The 15,099-nt window shown below is 35.6% G+C and overlaps 1 protein-coding gene across 3 annotated transcripts in view; it reads right to left on the reverse strand.

Annotated features, from left to right (window-relative positions):
- Nucleotides 1-15,099, reverse strand: part of GABA-B-R3 (metabotropic GABA-B receptor subtype 3) — a 65,879-nt gene that overhangs the window by 5,334 nt on the left and 45,446 nt on the right. For 2 of the 3 annotated variants that reach the window (XM_053756257.2, XM_053756256.2), the window contains 7 exons: nt 13,004-13,166; nt 8,992-9,057; nt 7,444-7,617; nt 2,135-2,401; nt 1,677-1,737; nt 1,185-1,413; nt 376-511 (listed from right to left, as the gene is read on the reverse strand). In XM_053756257.2, coding sequence (XP_053612232.1) covers nt 376-511; nt 1,185-1,413; nt 1,677-1,737; nt 2,135-2,401; nt 7,444-7,617; nt 8,992-9,057; nt 13,004-13,166 — 1,096 coding nt within the window. The remainder of the gene's footprint in view (nt 1-375; nt 512-1,184; nt 1,414-1,676; nt 1,738-2,134; nt 2,402-7,443; nt 7,618-8,991; nt 9,058-13,003; nt 13,167-15,099) is intronic. The other variant, XM_053756258.2, reaches the window with a different exon arrangement.

Genomic DNA, 15,099 nt, shown 5'->3' on the forward strand with positions numbered 1-15,099 from the left:
ATAAGTAAACAGGGAAGTACATACTATAGGTATTATGTTGGTAGCTCTTGAAGCAATTTGGTAATGATACCTGTAACCTACCATAGATTTTACCTCTAAAATCTATAGAAAATACTCCATTGATAAGAACTTCAGAATTAAATTGATCTATGGTGATGACCTGAAGCGGATTTCATTTGGTAGGGCCCGACCCATGCAACGGCGGTTACGACATACTATTTAATTGATTTAGAATATAAAACGTTACATACCTTTATATTAGAATAGAAAACTTTTAATTGCAATTAGAATTTGACAAATAAGAAGAAGAATTATTATTATACTCCATGGAATTAGTATTAGACGAATTACTTATTAAATCCATGTTATACTTACAGTGCACATGACAGAAAACGGAACGTGTGACGGAAGAGTTGCGCTGTCAACACCCAATAGAGCAACAGCTGTGTACACCAGCACACAGCCTGTTAGTGTCATGTTGTTCAGCCGAGGGGAGGATAGCTTGATCGACCTAACGTGGAAACAGTAATATATACAATAATATAATATAAGGCCATAACGAAGTATTGCACATAAATATTATAAATGGTCATAAACAATATCGTTCCAATTGTCTTGCGTTCGTGTTCGTTAACTGTATGCGCATTTTGACATAGATTTCTTTAAAAACCAAGTTTCATCATACAGATCTGCTCATGAAATTTGTACGGTGTAAAAAAAAACCAATAAATGTGGTGGCTTCTTGTATTCATAGTTGTCAGCTACCTTCTACCTTCCTCCAGTCATTGGACCAAGACAAAGAATATATTCAGAAATATGAAGTTCACAAAAATCTGTTCACGTCTTTATTTTTATTATTTCTTAATGCTACAAACTAAGAGCAGTGTTTCCTGTAATATTTATATCCTTATCCTTACACATTATAAAACAAAGTCCTTTACCACGTCTGTCTGTCTGTTCGCGAAAAACTCAAAAACTACCTCATAGATTTTCATACGGTTTTCACCAATAGATAGAATGATTCCTGAGGTAAGTTGGAGGTATAATTTATTATGTTTTTACCCGAGCGAAGCCGGGACAGGCGCTGGTGTGTACATAAACCTTACTCCTTTGTCTCAGTGAGCCCAAAGGCTATTGGCTTCCGAAGACATAACCTACAAATAAAAACTTTCATCAGATCTTACCGTCGTTTGCTATAATGCAAGTTGAAGGCTAAGAACGCCAACGATAAAGCAACTCCTGTAGCCGCCATCACGGCCACAGCGAGCCTAGCCGGCGGCCACACAGACACCAGTCTAGAGACTAAGACTCTCCTAGCAGCAGGCACTCCGCCTGCCCACTGCGCGCGTGAACATTCCGGACAGGGCAGTTCGCGACCGTTTGTGTAAAGGGCCACTAGTTTTGGACGACCACCTTCAACAATATTAAATCAATGCTGTAGTCGCTCATGTCTTTTGTGTAGTCTAAAGAGAATATAACGTTGTTCAAAGTTAGAGACAAGAGGAAAGATCTTTGACAACGTCAGCTACTTAAAACTTGTTTTCTTGTAGGCACATCAAGTGCTTGTAATCTGTTTTGGATGCTATTAAATTATAAATAAAAAATATAATATAGGAGAGGGAAAAGAAAGCTTGACACAAGTAGGTATTTCCATAATCAATACATTAGGATTTTACCTTGAATTTGGTAAAATGCAGAGGTTCCAATGCGATCGGCGCCGTTGAATGATATGGGACCCTGTAAAAATACAATTTTTTTTTTTTTCAATTATTGGGCGACTTGCTTGAGACCTATTCTTGACGACCTTACCTATAGCAGATCAACCTTACACGTTTATAGAAAGTGCTACATCTTGTCTGCATGTCTTCAGACAGAACGGAATTTTAGCATTTGAATTCTAATTGTCTAATAAATAATATCATTTGGACAAATCACACAGATCGAGTTAGTATAATAAATTCGAGACTTGTGTTATGGGGTACCTACTAACTCAACGATACAATATTTTATAACATATACATATATAGATAAACATCCAAGACCCAGGTTAATCTGAAATATATCATTTTCAATTTTAAACTGACCGGGGGGCTGGAACCTGAAATTTCCAGTTTAGCAGTCACAAAACACTCACCGAAACGCCCAAGAAGCTCAAATTTCCCAGCTGGTACAGTATAACTTCAGCCATGTCCTTTCTATCGTAGTCGAAATACTGCAATCCCATCTCCCAACCCCCTTTATGTAACGTACTATTATCTTCAGTCACATCCTCACTCCTCCAGATGCTCTCGGCCTTGCTCAAGGCCAGCGCTATGGCCCACACTGCATCGTATGTCTGAGGGGCATATGTTGACACCGCTACTCCTGCCGTCTTCATTTCACGATGGAACATTTCATTCGTCTAAAAGTAAAAGTTGTAAATTGCTATTGTAATTCGTCTAAATTGCTGGCAACAACTGGATAGGGATGGCCCAGTACAGAGATTTGTTGGCAGAGACGGAAGGAGGCCTATACCCAGCAGTGGGTCACCGAGGGCTGCAGATGATGATGAATTAATATAATACTAATGTTTGTTGTCTTGTTAACAATTCACGCTTTATCTACTTAACAAATCTTCTTGAAGTCGTCATTACCGCCATTGTTATGAAGGCATCAAAATGGCATACTTACTGAATAATTAATTCCCTTTCTTTAAATACGCATAGTTAATGCAGTTAGTAGTATTTTAAATTAATGCAGGTTACCAAAAGTTGATTTTGTAATAAGAATGAAAACCAATTTAATATTGTTTTATTTGCATCTATGGTAGATTTTTATTACACTAAACTTAATCCAGTAATATAATCCAATCAGCAATATTACTGAACTTGATCCGTTTTATAATTATATTCCTAGTAACATAGTAATAAATAGCATTCTTATAACTATGTTCTGGCATAAAATTATATCACTAGGGATATAACTAAGTACCTATATATTACCGCTTTTTATCTTGCGACACATACCTACATGAAGTACCTACCGCCCGCGTGAATGTCCCATGGAAGCAGTTAATTTTCTAGGACGTAAGGTAATATGGGTGTTTTCTTCCTGGAAAATTGAACTGGCCTCCGTGAACCGTGAGAAATTTACGCGCTAAAAGTTAGTAATTAATGTTTTTGTTTTTAATATGAATCTAAAATGCTAAATGACTTTTGAGTTCTATTCGTATGAATTGAAATTCATTATATTATGCGTGTGAACTTTTTTATCCCGAGTCAGATAGTGTATCTACTACTTCAAAGATATAAAACTACACTCAGTTGAGTGTGGGCGTCTCATCATTACTCGCTTCCTCATATCGAAGGCTGTCGAACTTCAAAGGTTCGGAGCGTTTGTGCGTGCCCTTACGAGCGAAATTCCCGAGCTCATGCCCTGATTTCTTCTATATATGACTTACGTGTTTCGTCCCAGTCTGAAATTATTATTTAGCGTTTGCATTTCCCATGGGAGCATTTATTTTTTTGGGATAATTGATATTAAATTATCAGATAACCTAGATCCTTATCCTACCTATGTCTTTGTTCGAAGTTCAAAAGTTCAAACACATACGATTGATTGAAATCGACCAAAATGCGCTACAGAATAAGGACACTATCAGTGTGTAGGTATTGTGACTTTGTGACGGTACTTGGCGGAGAATCAATATGGCGGTAGTAGTATGGAAAGATTATATCGGGCAGAAGTCGTAGCTTGCTGAGTCAGTCGCCCAGACACCACGGATGGTTGTAACGAGGTCCGAAACGTCCGGGAAATATGTGCGCGTTTAATACCTGTTATTGAGTATATAATATAGAAACAGATTATTCTAGGGATCAACCTAAATACAAAGTGGAACAAATCAATGCCAGGCATACAGCTTTCAAGTAATGTAGGATGTTCCATTTGTTGACATTCTCCAATGGCGCGATACACATGAGAATTTATTTACTAAGATAAATATCGTGTCGAGAGGTGCTCCATATCTTCAGGTTTGAGGGGTAAATATTAGGAGTGATTTTCAGTGCATTGTAAGGAGAAATAAAATAAAAAGAAATTAAACGACGTACTTGATGTTATTGTTTTAACTAGGGGCCCGTCCCGGGTTCGCCCGGGTTAAACCATAATAAACAAGGGAACGTCTCAGCTTCTATCACTCGTGTTATAAAACGTGAAATAAAACTACTCGAAGACCTTGAATACTCTTTATGAAAGTTTTGACTAACAGACAACGAATAAGTTATCTGAAAAAACCCTAAATCTAGGTACACACTGTATAAAATAAATCTACGAGACGGTAGCAAAACGGCCAAGCCACATTAGTTAGGGCGCATATATCAAGAATTTTGACTCTACATGAGATCTGATCACTTTTTCATACATTTTTACTAAACTTGTTTGTGAAGTTTGTGAAACAAACGAAACTCGTCTTGGCAACATTTTTACATGAAAATGTTTTTGGTGGGATTTCATTTATTTTTGTAAGTTGGTAAAATCTATGCAACCAGGTGTTTTACTGTTGCATTTCTTTGGTCCCACATTTTTTTTGTCTTCTTAACTTTTTTTTTTAATTTTTTTATATAATTTTTTCATTTTTTTATTGACCTTGTAGCGACGGACGTCGTCACTATTACCGTATAAACTTTCACTTCCTTTTAAGGAGTTAGGGGATGATTTTTGAAAAAATATCACACACGTATTTTTTTATTTGTTACAAGAAGTTTTTTTTACTAATTTTAAGATCTAGCACAAGAAATAGTGCTAGTCTCATACAAACTTCCACCAAGGGGTTTCCACTTTACCAAGGGGTTGGGTTAGGTTGTGTTTTTTTATTGTCTCTGTACTAATATCAGCTTACATACCAAATTTCAGCTTTCTAAGACTTCAGGAAGTACCTAACAATTTTGATGATCAGTGAATCAGTCAGTGAGTCAGTGACGAATTATGGGTTTTTGGACGACGTTTTACGATATTCAAACTTTGCATGTTTAATTAATGTATTCATGGTATTTTATATCTTGAAAATTTTGACTATCTGGAGTTATCCAAACCAAAGTTACGACTTCAGAAATACGACGAAACGTTTCGAGAAAAGGTAGGTAGTGCCTTTGCACTTCCCTTGGCTCGTCTTGGCGGGGGCACTCCCGTGCCCCCAGATTAATTAATTTCTTGCTAACTGAATTTGTGATTTTGACCCTTATGACTTTATCAAACCACAACAATTCCATGTTACTTCATTCTCGTTTCCAAAGCAACAAAATCTGGGTGTTCATTCTTTAATGTTAAGTCAAAATCGTGTCACAATGGTTTTTCGATAGTAACTAGTATATAACTGGGAAAACTATAGATTTCGCTATATCTTTTGTTTCGCTCATACAAGAAAAAGAATTACACTAGAAAAAAACGGGACAGAGTGCCAATATCTTGACTCTCACCGTTTGCCAAATTTTACAAGCCACTATGTATGAGAGTATGAGATACTAAACTATTAGCCGGGTAGTTGTATGGAAATTTTCTATCTCATTTGGGTATAATTCTTATCCTTTTTTTTATTATTTTATTATTATTTTTTTAATAGCTTTTTAACTAGTTTTAACATTTTTATTTCTTTTAGTTGTAGAAAAAAGTTATTTGTGTACATAAATAAATATATATTTGGGTACACTAGCTAAAACTAGCTAAAGACTACTTTAGTTTTATTCGACTAAATACATTTTTGATATTCATGCAGGCGAAGACGTGGGCAAATCTAGATATTACTTATACATAAGATCTACTATTGAAAAGCCATTGTGACACGATTACTACTTGACGTTATCGACGCCCCGGGCCTATTCAGTAAGTATCTATACTGAATCTCAGTAAACAGAAGGTAGACTTATATTTTATTCATTCGATCCTAATTCTCTCCTGGAGGTAAAGGTCTGCGGATGTTATAATACGTATTTTATAGCTTGGAATATATTTTTATTACGATTACTAGCACTAGAGGCTTCTCAGGGCATAATATTGGGAAAAGTATAGTAGAGAGATCCATACTATTATTATGTACAGCAGGGTTACTGGTATCTAACGCATAACCTTCCAAAGGCGCATAAGGTACATAGAGACTAACATCTTTTGTTCTACGACTTTTGTCTAAACGTAATAAATACAAAATTTTTCCTTTTTTTAGTTTTAATGTCGTTTCTATAAACATTAACTCTATGTTTGATTCCGCTACATAACGCAACTAGAGTTAAATTGTGTAGAATCGCAAAGTAGACTGTATTTTTTTTATATGAAAAAAAAAAACGAATCACGAATAGTCGTAGAATAAAAGTGGCTTGTTTTGATGTACCCAAGTAGTCTTTAGGAGGTTTTGCGTTTGATACCCGTAACCCTTTGTACTACGAGAGGTATGTCCCGGCGTCGCTCAGAAAAAGCACACATAAAAAAAAAAACTTTTTTTTTATGGCTTTTTCTGAGCGATTTTTCGTTTATCTCTGAGCGAAATTTTATCAAAATAAAATTTTGCTCAACCATTTGGTCCGGTAACTATAAAAGCATAACCTATGTTACAACTGAATGTTGCTTAATTGAGAGATTAAGAATGTGAATACTTTTCATAATCCAATTAGGAATCCACAGCGAGCTACGACTAAATGAATATTAATCAGTGTTTGATAGTTTGATACATGCCGGGACATGGCTGTGGGCTGATTTGATTACTGGCATTACAATTAGGGATTTAACCGTGTCAGGCATGTGGTTTTCACTCTAATAGATCCTCCTGACCATCCTCCCGCGCATGTCGTACAAGGTAACTAAGGGACAAAAAGACTTGACAGCGGATAAGCAATGTAATTATACTCTGTTCTAAATTTTCAGCCATAATATCTTCAAAATTGCATGTAAGATATATTTGATCGAGCCTTCTAAAAACTTCTGTTTTTCTTCTGCTTTTGTTCTGTTTGGTCTTGGTAAATATATGGTCTACTAGCTGCGCCCCACGGCTTCGCTCCCGTGGGAATTTCGGGATAAAAGTACCCTATGTGTTAATCCAGGTTATATTGTATCCGTGTACCAAATTTCACAACAATCGGTGTAGAAATTTTGCGTGAAAGAGTATCAAATTACTCTTTCACGCATTTATAATATTACTAGAATATAGTAGTAGTAGAGAGAACTTCAAAAAGGGTGTGAAAATATTTATTCAGGGCCGGTATGGCGCGTGTGTCACCCCTGGACTTGCAGCGTCCATAAGCTGCGGTAATCACTGTCCATCTGGTGAGCTGCAAGCCTATGTGATTGCTAAGTAGTATTAAAAACCATTCATATGTATGTATATTTTTTGTAATTTTGTGCAATAAAGTTTCAAATAAAACCTACGCTAGCGAAACCTGGTACACAGAAGCTTTGCTATATTTAAGGTTATGCACTAACCAATCCAGAATAAGAAGTGACGTCACCAAGCCCTCTATAGGTGGTCACGGTAACCAAACTCTCAAGAGCCTTCGCCAGTTGAGCCCTGGTGCACGGTGGGTTCCCTCTCACCCTGGGAGGCGCTCCAGCCACAAGCCAAGCGTACTCCGCACCGAACATGCCTAGTCTGAAGGCCTGGAAATATAGATATTATTGAACAAATGAGCGCCAAGGTGGGCTTATCGCAAAAGCAATTTCTTCAAGCCATTGGGTGGTTGGTGAAAGAAACGATATTCTTTATATAATTTTTATCTTACACTTCATTTTGTATACTTTTAATATTTTAGGGTTTGAGTAGACTGTACTCATGTATCCTAAAAGATTAAACGGTACTGTTTTTCTCAAGATATGGATAATTTATTGAAACGTATCGGTAGTTGACTATTGAGCACGAAACTAGTTACAGTGGTAGAAGAATAGAAATAATAAAATAAGTTAAATACATAATGTCTCAAAAATATTGGTTTAAAAATTTTGCAACATGGGTAGGGGCGGCCACATCAACGGCACGGCAGAGGCGATCTGCGCCCATGGCCTCGTGTGGTGCCAGGCGCCACTTCGGCTACGCCTTGTCGCTCGTCTTCGGTGAGACTACGCATTTTATATTTTATATTTTATTATATTTATATATTTAAAGTTATAAGAATTATAAATATACATATATATATATTTAAAATCAATAAAGTGGTGAATATGAATGTTGGCGCTGTCTCCTTGTGCTTGCAACACTAGGTGTTTATCAACCAATCTTGACAATTCCTTTTTGATATTGCAATGGCATACTATAATGTAGTTCGTTAAAAATCGAATCTATCTGATAGACTGTACGTATATGGCTTCTTTATCATGTCAATACGCATATAATTTTAATAAAAATGGTACCTACAATAATTCTACCGAACGCTCATTTATAGACGGACAAGGATACCCGGTGAAAGAGTCGCTGCTGTTTGACATAATTAAATGATTCAGAATGACTTGAAAGTTTTCGATAAAGTTAGGTATAAATTAAAAGATAAAAAAAAACTAATTAAATGAAGTATGTAAATGAAATAATTTTATTTCCTTTGATCACCGGGCCGGCCAGTAATGCGTTCGTGCGGATACGTGTAAATTTACAATTTATCAAACTTGTCGAGAGAACTCTCACTAACACGCACAAATCGCGCTCTCTAGAATGTACGTGAATGCTTGTCAAAGTGGATTTATATTCATTAGGGCGCTATGTACCCGGACACTGGTGTCACCATCACATTTTTTCAATTTCTTTCATATTTTAGCGAAAAATAAAAACATATTTTCTATCATCAAAATCCATTTAGTCAACTGTTACCATATTGTACTATTATCTTTACTATATAAAAAACTATGGTACTTTCCACTACAATTCTTCTTCAATCTGTTAACATATTATTTAATTTTTTGCGAATAAATAAAATAAATTGATAATATGACATATGACAGTGGCGCTAGTTTACGGATTCAAAGCGCACTCGGGCATAAACTCACCTCGCAAAATATCTTTGGAATCATTTCCTGGGAGAAACTGCCTATTATTATTCGAGTGTCCAATTCCTGCGAAATAAGGAGACAGTTTTATAACTCCGTTCCCATGGTTGGTGCTATTAGTATAAGTCCCGTTAAACCGGCAGTGCAGATCGAATGCCTAATGCTCAGGGTTTAAATCCTGTATTTTGTTTGTTTAACTATCAGTATAGATAATATATATAATCGAATTATAACTAAGTACGCGTCTATTCACACCGCATTCGACACAAATCCACACAATAAACAAGCACCGCTAACCGGATCGCATCGTGCATTAGGTTTGCACTTGCCTTAAAGCCAGACAATTTTATTTATTGAATAAGAGGCAGCATTTTGCAGCTGATGTAGCGTTCGTATCAGGCAGCAATCAAAGTTCAAGTCAATTCACTTAATAAAGTCACTTCACTTTAATTTGCACTTAACGTCAGACGCGGATCCAGCGTTGTGGGCACGACGGGCATGCCCACAACCTTAATTGACTTCGTACGCCACAAAACAAAATTGAAAACCGATAATAATTTACACTAACTTTGAAAATCATAATTTGACGCAACTCTTATCTCAATATTGTTATATATTGGAATAGTTTGTTGCGTACATACTCAATGGCACAAAAGAAGATAATCCAGGTTAGCTCTTCTGAATATACACGTGATTCTGGCTATAAATTAAACTTTTTGCGCATAAGAAATCTTTGGTACCCTTTTGGAGACTGGATCCGCGCCTGGATACCGCTGAGTTCAGAAACAGAACAAAATCAATATCTGCCCAATTAAGCGTGATTTATGATTAATATGACTAAACAATTAAAACTTTTGAATTAATTAAGAGATTCAGTGAATCGTATTACGTAGTGATAGTTTCATAGCTTTCTCTAACGCAAAATTACAAATTCGCCTCTATTACTATGGAATAAATGTTCATGTATAGTTTAAGATCCCACTATAAAATGACCTTAACCGAGCTGGTTGATGGATGAAAAGTATTTTATATCCAACTAGCTTTTGTCCACAGCTTCGCCTGCGTTAATTTTCTGGGATGAAAGATACCCTAGATTCAGATTTATTTATTGCAAGTTACAAGTTTGGAGTGGTTATATAAATGGATAAGTACAAGTGGCGCCCCGCAAGGGCACAGCGAACACTAGCGAAGCTAGTTAGTTTTCGTTTACTTACAAATTACATGTTTTATATTCCCTAAGTTCTTCTCCATACTTCAAACTGCACGTGTGCAAAATGTCAAATAAATTTGATACATAAATTTATATTTAAAAAATGGTAAGACCTTCTGGTATGATAGGGACCAACACTGTTTGAATGAGTTTCTTTCGGCATTTCATCTCAGCAGTGGTCGTTACGAAATGCTAGTAGTTTGTAGCTTTGGTAAACATCATTTAATTTACATATGACGTGAAAAAGTGCCTGTGAAGGCCTAATTTCTGAATAAATGATTTGATTTTGATTTCAAATAGATTAGTTGAGTAGACAGAGTGTGGATAGGTAACAAACAAACTTACTTTTGCATTTATAATATTAGTTAGGATTAAATATGTCAATAAATATATTTCAAATGTACGCGTTGACTTTGTCATTTGACGATTATTCTGTATAGCAACACAACAATGCTTATCCACGAATTTCTCAGTTGATTAAAGTAGCTTTGTTTCAAATTTAATTACTTCCTAAACAAGGTAAAACAAGAAATACCGCAGTCTCAATTTACATAAAACGATCGTTTATGTATGTCTTGGCCAAGATCTGAGAATAATTAGATAGGTAGAGAAGACAGGCTTGATTTATTACATCCAGAATTTTAATAATTCATTTTTTCGTAATTGTATTTTTTTATGTATGTCACATTTTTCTTCGAAGAAAATCCACATCCATACTAATATGTCATTTATTTATTTATATTCTACCTTATGTATAAAAAAATGAAAATGAAACATTATAATCATTAAAACAAAAACTAAAACCAAAATATGCTAAATTAAACTTACCTAAATTTATATAAGTATATATATTTTCCTTTCATCAGCACTTGATCACAATCATAATATGTTTCAGTATACCTTTTGACCATGTACTTTATTGTGTATATTACTGATAAAAAATTATATATAAATTTATATTAAAAAAATGGTAAGCCCTTCTGGCATAATAGGGACCAACACTGTTTGAATGAGTTTCTTTCGGCATTTCTTCTCAGCAGTGGTCGTTCCAAAATGCTAGTAGTTTGTAGCTTTGGTAAACATCATTTAATTTAGAATATGACGTGAAAAAGTGCCTGTGAAGGCCTAATTTCTGAATAAATGATTTGATTTTATTTGATTTGACACTAATTTCAAGAAGTAAAGATAAGACGATGTTGAAATGAATGAAATTATTAGAAATACCTACGAAAATTTAGCCCAAATATACTAATACTGCCTATTTGGCTTTTTATCTGTATATCCATCTATCACACTAAACCGCCGCTGGGCCGATTTTGATGAAATTCAGAATGGATATAGTAATGACCCGCTGCGTGCAAACGTTAATGCGGTTTGCCTGCTGGTAAGCAAACACTGCAGCCATGGGCAACGGCAATAAGTATGAATTAGTATGAAATATTTTAGTAAATATTTCGTCGTGAAAAGCTCCATACATATATCGAATAGTATGAGAAAGAAAATTGAACCAGTTTTTTTTTCTATTGTATTTATTAGACGCGAATCTCTGTTCAGACGTTCTGACAGACATCAACAAAATTGAAATACCTACCTACCTATCAAATGTTTATTTTTCGCATGTGTAGCATTGACAGGCTGAATATAAAATATTATCTGTGTTGACGTAAAAAATACCCGCACTACTGAATGCATTTTACACATATTTGTGTGCATTTTGGCGTGGTCCCAGGTTCGAGAGCCACTTGCCACGTGAGCCACATGTGTTACACCAATCTGACTTATGAATTTTTTATCCGACTGCAAAGGAACCGTGTAAAATCAAATGTTTTTCGTACGTATCATGTGTGTATGTAATATTCTTTATAACCTTCCAAAAAATTACATAATTGAGATATATCGTTACATTCGTCTTAGCTGTCCGAGTATTTTAAGATTGGTGATGTTAATTATTAAAATTGTACGATTGGACTTGGTGAAAAATTTTACTTCGAATACTACAATACAGGTATCAAATTAATGGGCTCAACGCAAGGATACTACTTGTGCAGGCCGATTTTTTGTTTTGCTTGTTTAAATAGTTTTCATTGACCACTTGCTTCCGTTGAAAGAAAACGTTTTTCAATCAAGTCGATAGATAATTTATCATCTACTGTTTGAAACGGAGAACGCGGCAAACCTTAATAATAATATTGCCAAGGAAACCGTGTGTTTCATTCCACTTTAAGGGAGGAAAGTGTGCGTTTTTATGTCATGCTTGACCTGATTCTATTATGGATTGGTTTCTGAGGGAACTCTTCAACGGCAAAACGGTCTTTAAATTTTATGTGTGCTTTTAATGCGCGCACATAAATCAGATTCAGTAATAGAATCCTGAAGTTGAAACTTTTGTAATGTATCTAAAGAAGATCACAGGCTTCATTCCCGTTTTAAGTCGGCTGGTTATTAGTCTCTACTACTTAATAATGATTTGTCGAGTCGACATGCTAATAATAAGGCATACCTATATCTGAAAATTTTCAAATTACATTCCACTCTAATGGTGGCTACACTATGTAGTTATGAGCGAATAATGAATATGCTGGCGAAGCCGCAGGCAAAAGCTAGCATCAACTGAAATGTCTTTTTTATTTTATTGTGGCTTAATTTTTTGTGGCTTAATTTTTTTGTGGCTTATTTTTTTGTGGCTTCATTTCTTTGTGGCTTATTTTTAATGGCTTCATTTTTTGTGGCTTTATTTTATTTGTGGCTTTATTTCATTTATGGCTTAATAATTTAGAGGCGACACTTCCTGAAGCTGCGTACCTTTAGTTGCAGCAGTTGTTGTTTGAAGTCAGTCTCAGCGAAGGTGATGGAAGCAGCGCACGTGATGTTCGCAGCTTCCAATTGCGTCACCAGCTCGTTCACAGCCAGCGAATACACTTCCTCGTTTTGTGAGAAAGCGGTCACCGTGTCCCAGCCGAACCGTCTAATGAATGAAATAATTAAATTGTTTATTTCAGACTGTGCACATATATAAACAATACGAAGTCCGTATTATGACGACCTCGGTGGCGCAGTGGTAAGGTTCTTGCCACTGAACCGAGAGGTCCCGGGTTCGATCCCCGGTCGGGTCATGATGGAAAATGATCTTTTCCTGATTGATCCGGATCTTGGATGTTTATCTATATATGTATTTGTTATAAAATATAGTATCGTTGAGTTGGTATCCCATAACACAAGTCTCGAACTTACTTTGGGGCTAGCTCAATCTGTGTTATATATATTATAAAGTCTGTGTTATATATCTATATATATATAAAGTTTGGTTAGCGGAAACTTTTTGTTTATAACAATCTGGACGTAAAAGCAAAAAGTGTTTTTTAATTTTATGGGTCGTAAACTCAAGTCCGTAACCCCATAGACTTTGGTATGGTTTAAAATTCAAAAAGTTGCAATATTGCTGTAGAGATAAGAAAAAATTATGTATAAGATAATACTACAGTTCTTTCATTTACTATTTAAGTTATCAGCGATACTAAAATACCTATCTCAAGAGGCACAAATGGTAAAGTTTTCTCACAAAAAAAAAATGCTTACATTAAATTAAAATAAATATTTATTATTCTCACTTCCTCTTAGGAAATTAAATGTAATTTTTTCTGCCGTTTTTTGGCAAATTAGTCTATTTTGTGTGTTTTCCAGGGATACACGAGATTAAGTGACATATTGTGGACAACATATTACTATTTTTTTGCTTACACACATTAGGGGCCCCTGTAGCCTTGATACGGTTAATACGGAGGTAGCTAGACCCAACGATAGAAATATTCAATTACTAACCATATTATAAAAACATCACTCTTCTGGTGTGTAGTCGGGTAAAACAGAGTTAAACGATCCAGAGTTCAACAAATGTGCTGAATCAAAACTTTGCCTCGTCGATGTTTGGTCAATACCTATTCATTGTGTTTCACATCGCTAAAATTCAAGTGTTGAAATCAGACGAAATATTCTGATTTATTTTTGGGCTTTGTACCTACCATAAGGGAAAAGGAATCATTATTATTAATTTATTATAGAATTCGTTTATTTGTTTACTTTATTGCACGAAAGCAAGTGAATTAAAATGAATACAAGAAATATACGTAGGTACTCGTTTATACGCCGGACTTTGTTAGATAATGATCCTAATTACCAATGCCAATGTGACAGGTTAGCCTTTTGCATTACATATGTACCTTATTGTTATTTTTGTATTTTTATGCACAATGCCGACTCCACACTATCGCCGAACGCCGACGCGAAAACATGAACATTGCGTTATTTTGTATGACTGCTTTTGTTTGCCGCAATGAAAAACTAGCAATGTATGCAGAAGCTGTAGGGGAACTTTTCCACGATATTGTGGTATTGGCATGGTTTAAACATTTATCTGGGTGACTAAAATGTAAAATTTTACATTTTCGACGTTAAATCAATACGAACCATCTGCTCTGGGTTAGGTACGTTATTGTATTTCGCTGTTTGTGGATGCAGATGAACAGTATCAAAGCGCGCCTTTTCACAATGGAAAAATTATATTTTCCGACGGCTTTTTGTCAGTTTATCAATTTTCAACGTTTGTTGTCGACCAGCCCTAATGGAACTCGGCTGGAAATAACAGTCGTGTAAGCGACACAAAGGTGGAAACAGGTCGGGAATGAGCCATATTCTAATCTGGTGTTCCGTAGAATGAGTTTCGTTGAGTAGTCCTGAAGAACATTCCTTGCCAAAGTGTACAAACTGACCAACCAAACACGATCAAGGATGATTTACCTGGAATGTCGTACAGTCAACAGCACATCAATTTAGCCTGCATAAACCTCTATGGCGGCGCGTTTGCACTTAATTTGGGTAGTTTTATGTGCAGTTGACTGTAC

This window comes from Plodia interpunctella, chromosome 16, assembly GCF_027563975.2.
Source record: "Plodia interpunctella isolate USDA-ARS_2022_Savannah chromosome 16, ilPloInte3.2, whole genome shotgun sequence".
NCBI classification, from domain to species: domain Eukaryota; kingdom Metazoa; phylum Arthropoda; class Insecta; order Lepidoptera; family Pyralidae; genus Plodia; species Plodia interpunctella.